Consider the following 7670-nt stretch of genomic DNA (forward strand, 5'->3'; position numbering starts at 1 on the left):
TGCCCCAGTATAGGGACCATTTTTTCCAGTTTTTTTTTAACAAGTATTTCCCATTGTTCTTATGTAACCGTGTATTCTCACATCATCTGTAGACGTTTTGTTTTTTCTCATTTTAATGTTTACATTATTTGTTGTAATTACACACCTGTCATGTTTCGAATTGAATCAGAGCTGTTAGTATTTAAAAGTTGTTAGTTTTGATATTGAATAATCTGGAACTGAAACTAAGCAATGGGGGAAGAACGCACCTGTCATGTAAGCTTTACAAATTTAACCTCTTCCTATTAGATGGGAGAGGAAATAAGCTAAAAAACTTAAACTTACATACCCAGAGAACGTCCTTCAGAGATTCAGTTAGCCTCCAAAAATATCCACAGCCTCTCTGAGACAATACACCTCCAGTTTCTGCTGACTCGTTCAGGTAAATTTACATTAAAGACCATGTTTAATACAGGATGCTATTTTTGCTGATGTTTTTTATTTATAAAGCTGTAAATGAGATGTAAGGTCTTAACCATTAACACTGTGAAATGTGATCTGTGTTCCTGTTTAAGTTTAGCAAGTGTGTTTGGCTATCATACATTGAGAATATGTGAAAAGAGCCCCTGCATGGAAAATTATGTATAAATACAAAATGCTAAAGTTATTTTCTTTTTACTGCTAGTTAATAACACATGACAAAAATATGAAGAGCTTTTAAAGTTACCATGCAATCCATTTTACTTTTAAAATGTTGCTGTAATGTTGAGTTCATTTTATTTACTTGGAAAATGATTAAGATTGATGTGAGGGAATTGAGCCACAAAGGGAAAACAATCTTAGAAATAATGTGAAATGATAAATTGTTCACAAAAAGACCAAGAATATTTATTAGGAATGTAAATAATGTTGTGTTTACTTGAATGCTTGTAGTCTGCTGTTTTGATGTTACATTGTTATCTTATTCTCTATTCAGTCTGCACACAACAATGAGAGAACATCTCAGCCGTGTGCTTATCCTTCTGGTCATCACATCCTCTTTAAAAACATTAAACTCTGAAGAGGAGCTATGGGACACGCATTTTGGTTATCCACCACCTCGACATGGACTAGCCCTACTTACTTGGTATGTGAAAAAATGCATCGACAATAACATGGTGGCACTTTGCGACCCTGTGGCAGGAGACTTTGGATTCCACGTGTTTCACAACATTGGACGCCTGCTTCCCCCGCTGAAGGACAAACACACATATGCATACTTCACCATAGGAAACCTTCACTATAAGCATGCGGCGGATCTACCCTATGAAGTGAGAAAATACTATGATCCCCATAATAAATTGAGCAACATGGACAGAGTCATTGTCAAGCTCAACATGAACAAAAATAAAATTGAGGATATCTACATATCAGAACACTACAATCCACCCAGAACCTTTTATTTAGGGGACAATCTCATTGATAGTTTAAGGCAACTTCAGAACTCATCACGTAAAGCAAAATTTCAAAATATGAATAAAATGTCTATTAATTAAAACTTTTTTTAAAAGATTTTCTAAATTATCTCATTTCCTTCCTTTGTGTTCCCATGGCAGACCCCTACAGTCTTTCTTTAGCATTTTCAGTTTTGTATTTTCTGAACTTTCATTTCTGATTTGTTATTATGTGTTTCCCCATTGTAATTCCACTTCCCTGTTTTAATTATTTACATTTCACTCTAAAACTGCTGGGTTATTTTCAACAAGCACCGTTGGGTCAGAAAGGGACAAACTTGGCCACTGAGTTAATTTAACCCAAAAAAAAATTATATTTGACCCAACAATGGGTTAAAACAACCCTGCATAGGTTAGATACAACCCAACATGTTGGGTTCATCTCATTTTGACCCAACACTGGGTTGAAAATAACCCAGCATTTTTTTTTTTAGTGATTAGAGGGTCATTATACCAAATAGTTTTATCTGACTTACAAATGAGAAAGCATTTAACATTTTGTCACATTTTTGATGACATGTTTTTCTGGAAACTTTCTTTCATTCTTTCATAAATCTGATAAAACTAATGACTGACTTACGACTATCTCTTCTGAGATTTGAAGGATGAAGTACTTTAAAGGGGACAGAAAATAAAAAAACATTTTTACCTAGTCTTTGTTGAATAATGGTAGTCTACCGCATTCACGAACATACAAAAAGTGCTAAACATGCTAAACATCTGAGTCTCATAGAAATTTCTCTTTTAGAAATGTCAGCCAGAAAACGGCCCAATCTGAAAAACTGATGCTTATGACATCACAGGCATCTCACTGCCCCTCCACTTTAAAATAATTGATTACATTTTTTGAGTGGCAGTAAAGTCAGCCAATCAGTAATGAGATTGCAAGTTAAGCCAGTAGGGGGAGCCAAATAGGTGCAAAACCACTTGTTTAAAATCCCCCATCTTAATAGAGCTATCTGAGAGAGGTTTTTAGGAAGCTTCTAAGGCATTACAGACCCAAACAAATTTTTTTTTGTCTACATGTCACATAACAGAAGAAGGATAAATACCCCGTTCAATCAGTCTATGTCACCTTTAAGTACTCAAGATTAACATGAGGGAAGCAGAAACAGCATGTGTTATGGGAGCTTTGAATATCAAGGTTTTTATATTATCAGAGAAGCTACACAATAAACATTTTCAATCCAGCGTTGGGTAAAAAAACTGACAAAACCTGGCTGCTGGGTTAAATGAATCAAGAAAATGTTTATATTTGACTCAACAATGGGATCAAACAACCCAGCATTTTGTGTTGAAACAACCCAGCATAAGTTAAATACAAAGCAACAAGTTGAGTTCTTCACTTTTTGACCCAACGCTGGGTTGAAAATTACCATGCATTTTTTTTATTTTTTTTATTTCTTTAGAGAGAGAGGGAGTTAAGTTTATTCATTTAGCTGATGGTTTTATACAAAACGACTTACAAATCTAAGAGCATTTACCTTTTTTCTGATATTTTGTCATTTAATCCATCAGTTGCTATAAAACTACTGTAATTTCCAGCATTTAAGTCCATTTAAGTTGAATGTCTTTCTTCTTCAAACACAAAAAATATTTAAGGAATATCTGTCTGGAATCACTCCATTGTAAGTAAAATGTTGCTTTTTATTAAATATCAGGTTGCTTTATTATCAAAACCGTTTGCACATATACACTCTTCTGTAAAAATGCTGTTATTTTCAACCCAGCGTTGGGTTAAAAAGAGACGAACCCAGCCGTTGTGTTAAATTAACTCGGAAAATATTTATATTTGAAAATAACAAGCCAGCACAAAACAACAGGTTGGGTTTGACCCAACGCTGGGTTGAAAATAACACAGCATTTTTTTGTATGTACTTTTCTAGTAAGTGAATCATAATATACAGGTATTGCAATTGTATTTAATTCACCCAATATTTCACTCTACATCCAAAGGTGTTCAGTCTAGCGTACACAATCGTAAACCAATTTTAAAGTGCTATTTATTACTGTACAGTATGTGTTAAACTTTTTAATGAGAGTACATTCACTGAGTGCATCTTAAATGCCCAGAGTTCACCTGTCAATGACTCATGTGTAAATAAATTGGGATTTAATGAGATCACACGTTTCACTCAGACCGACCATGAGAAAGAAGCAACATTTTTTGTTGTCTTTTTTCCCTCCACTTCTCTTTTTCTTTATCCAGCTACTGCGAGTCAGAAGCGCTTTGACAGGATTCTAAAGCAGCAGAAAGAACAGATGTCTTCTGATGATTAATGTGCTTCTCCTCCTCTCCTCTGAAGAGCCGTGCGCCATGCCTTTTGCTCCTTCCTCTCATGAGTTACCCTCCCTCCCTTCTGTCCCCCAGTGTCAGGGCCACCCTCCAGCCCTGCGTCTTGCCGCCGAGCGATGATGGGATGATGGGCTGTAAGATTCGGTCAATGGCATGGCATGATAATGTGCCATCAGAACACTCAGTGATCGTGAATGTTAAGTGCAGGATGAATCGTATATTTCGCTAAAAGACCGGGTTTTAGGTGAAAAGCCTGTGAGATTAGGTGTGGTCTGAAGATTAAATAATTCAGAGATAATGAGCAATATTGAGTATTGTAGTTTTAATAGTGGGCAGTCATTTTTGTAGCGGTCTATAAAGAGTTACACTTGATGATTAATAAGCTTCATTCAGTGGAAGGAGAGTTCGGAGGGCAGGTTTGTATGCTCAGAGGATTATTTCTAAACCTCAGGGATAGAGAGCGGCAAAAAGATGAACAGAAGCCAAGTGTGTCTGTCTGACTGTTTGTAATGTGTGAGGGTTGGTTTAGCTGAACATGCTGGCATGGAGCAATCCTGCCCCCTTTTGAAATATGTTGGGAAAGTAATTTCACAATTTTGTATTTACCCAGTCTTGTGTGAAAACTGATGTTAAATCATTATTATTATTATTATTATTAATTTTTTTGTGATTTTGTGTTTTTTAAATCATCCTACATAATGTAAAGAACATTCAATTAAAATAACCTATACATGTTTAATATTGACTTAGTAATGTCATGCCAAAGATTGAAATCAGTGCGAAATTCACAAGTGAAATCAAACTTAAATCGAATCATTAGCCTGTATTTCACAGACAGGGTCACAAATAGATTAACATATTTGTTTTGAGTTTTGCACTGCTGTATATGAACAAGACTCAACTCTAGCTCTGAAATCTCTGCTTTGACTGCCTAAATACTAAATAATATGTAATAGTTAATGTAAAATAGAAGTGAATATAAGTACACTCTTAAAGGGACACTCCACTTTTTTTGGAAATATGCTAATTTTCCAGCTCCCCTAGAGTTAAACATTTGATTCTTACCGTTTTGGAATCCATTCAGCTGATCTCCGAGTCTGGCGCTTACACTTTTAGCATAGCTTAGCACAATCCATTGAATCTGATTAGACCATTAGCATTGCGCTACAAAATAACCAAGAGTTTCTATATTTTTCCATTTTAAACTTGACTCTTCCTTAGTTACATTGTGTACTAAGACCGACGGAAAATTTAAATTTGCGATTTTCTAGGCAGATATGGCTAGAAACTATACTCTCATTCTGGTGTAATAATCAAGGACTTTGCTGCCGTAACATGGCTGCAGCAGGCGTAGTGATATTACCAAAATAGAAGTGTGGAAGAAAAATTATTCCCCCTCAGACCTTTTCACACTCATTTGGTGCTGAGTATAGACAAATAAAAATAATAACAGGAGATATCTTTATTTATTGCATTTTATCTCTGTGTTTGACCCATGCAGTGTGTGTCCAATAACAATCAAAGGCACTGAATGTTATCGGCCCCAAACAGATCGGCTGGACAATGTCCAACAACAGAAGAGAGGAAGATCATCTACACTCCCCGCAATGTGGTTTGCCAGCACAAGTCTGCATTTTATTCCTTGGAGACCTGCAAAAATTAAAAACCGTGGTGAAATGCCAGTGAACATCTGACTATGGTAAAGGGTCAGTATTAAATATTTACAACATAGTAAATATTTAATGCTTAAATTTTGTATCTGTCCTGCAATAAATATTTTATAGAACTACGATGCTTAATGGGAGTCCTACTCTTAAACATAAATACAGATCATCTTTGTATAGCCTATTAAAAGTTCTCCTCACCCACAAAATTGTCTATTGTATTTACAAACTCTGAAAATACTTTGTTTTTATCAACAGATGTTATGACATAACTGCACACAAACCTGGTAATTCACGGTTACGGACAATGCAGCCTTTCCAGGTAGAAATGACAGTGAATAACTTTTTCAGATGTGTATGTGTGGTCATGACGGGAGCTGACGCACGCACACCTCAATGTCCAAAGTTCTCCTTCATAAACAGCTTCTTTTCGTCTTTCTTGTGACAGAAACGGGCCTGAGGCAACAAGTCCGGAAAGCTGATGATGAAGCGGGCTGCCAGTCTGCAGTGTCACTCGCCAAAGTGTTTCAGGAGGCCATAGTAATTGATCAGCTATAGGAGAGCTTGAGTGAAGGGCATGATGTCTGGAGAGTCTGCCATCATGCAGTGTCTAATGGGCTTCATCTTTTCTTGCATGGGTTGGGTAATTTTTCTTTCTAGATCCATCAGAATCACATTTTATCGCCTCTTTTCTTTAAAATCGATCCCTGCACTATATTTACTATAAATGAATTTTGAAGTGGGATTAGAGGCCTTCATCAAACAACAGGCCACACATTTTCTTTGAATGTTCACAATGTTACTGAAAGATGAGCTATAATCATCTTTTCTACGAGCACTTGACTGAATCCAAAATGCATTATTATATTTTTTTATATCTTCTATATATTCCACTATTTTTGTACTTTTAAAGGGGACATGTTATAAGACTTTTTTAAGATGTCAAAAAAATCTTTGCTGTCCTCAGAGAACATATGTAAAGTTTTAGCTCAAAATACCCCACAGATAATTTATTATAACATGTTCAAATGTCCACTTTGTAGGTGTGAGCAAAAATGTGCTGTTTTGCGGTGTGTCCCTTTAAATGCAAATGAGCTGATCTCTGCACTAAATTGCAGTGCTGTGGTTGGATAGTGCAGATTAATGGGCGGTATTATTATAATACGATCCCCTTCTGACATCACAAGGGGAGCCAAATTTCAATTACCTATTTTTTACATGCTTGCAGAGAATGCTTAACCAAAACTAAATTACTGAATTGATCTTTTACACATTTTCTAGGTTATACAAGCACCGGGGACCCAATTATATCACTTAAACAAGGAAAAAGTCTGATTTTCAAGATATGTCATCATATGATAAATGAGTATTAAAGGGCTAGTTTCCTTTTTATTTTAGGAATTTTTGGTTCTAGCCCCCTTAGGATGTTTTTTTATTTCTCAAGGATAAAAGCATTTGCTAAATGAATGAAATATAAGGTGTGATAATGTTTTCCTAGAACATAAATGTATTGTTGCGACAATAAATAATCTCTAGAAGCATTTCAGTATTAATTTTTCAGTATAGGAGTATGTAGTTCATGTTATGACCTACCAGAAGGACGGTTCTCCCCTAACACTATAGAACTGGTTATCAATCAAATGGATTCATTCAAAGTTACCTGACAAATTAAACTTGGAGCCATGGCAATCTTCAAAAAGCATATCCTACTGCAATGTATTCCACGTGGCTTTTAAATGTATAGTTTGGTAAAGGACATTCAATGTCGAAGTAGTAGGCCTACATGCGGCTAAAATACAACTGAAAGTCAGTCCAATTATCTGTAATGGAGCCCCTTACCTGCAAGAAGTCCACCCCATTGTATTCACAGGCGCTTGCATTACTGTAAATTACAGTGATGGTGGGATAGTCGAGGTGATCCTGTTCGGTTATCAGCGAGTGCACCAGCAATCCAATGTCAGACAGATGAGAGAGGACACTGCCTTCATTAGTGGAGAGGTACAGTGGATGGTGAGGGCAAATTTACATGAGAAACAATGCATGAGAGAAGCGTTTACATCCTAATCACTCATTCGGTTATCTTATTCAGAGAGCCAAATAAAGCTCCCAATGACACCAGGGTCACGATTAGAATGCATTAATTTAGATAAATCAGAGATGAGCATGATCCGTGCCCTCAGATGTTTGCTTTTATGAATTTACGCTGATTGTCCAATTCGGGCACCCATCAGGGGGCTA

At 36.2% G+C, this 7670-nt stretch overlaps 1 protein-coding gene and 1 long non-coding RNA gene across 2 annotated transcripts in view; both read left to right on the forward strand.

Annotated features, from left to right (window-relative positions):
• LOC135717679 (uncharacterized) overlaps window positions 1–6025 on the forward strand; it is a 158160-nt gene extending 152135 nt beyond the window's left edge. Inside the window, exons 2-3 of the long non-coding RNA XR_010520334.1 lie at window positions 5270–5467; window positions 5881–6025. This is a non-coding gene — a long non-coding RNA (uncharacterized lncRNA). The remainder of the gene's footprint in view (window positions 1–5269; window positions 5468–5880) is intronic.
• LOC135717677 (uncharacterized) lies at window positions 295–2087 on the forward strand. The gene is made up of 2 exons (XM_065239870.2): window positions 295–421; window positions 956–2087. The coding sequence occupies exon 2, from the start codon at window positions 969–971 to the stop codon at window positions 1512–1514; it is 546 nt and encodes a 181-aa protein (XP_065095942.1). The 5' UTR covers window positions 295–421; window positions 956–968; the 3' UTR covers window positions 1515–2087.
• Window positions 6026–7670: the final 1645 nt, after the last annotated feature.

This window comes from Paramisgurnus dabryanus, chromosome 13, assembly GCF_030506205.2.
Source record: "Paramisgurnus dabryanus chromosome 13, PD_genome_1.1, whole genome shotgun sequence".
NCBI lineage: Eukaryota > Metazoa > Chordata > Actinopteri > Cypriniformes > Cobitidae > Paramisgurnus > Paramisgurnus dabryanus.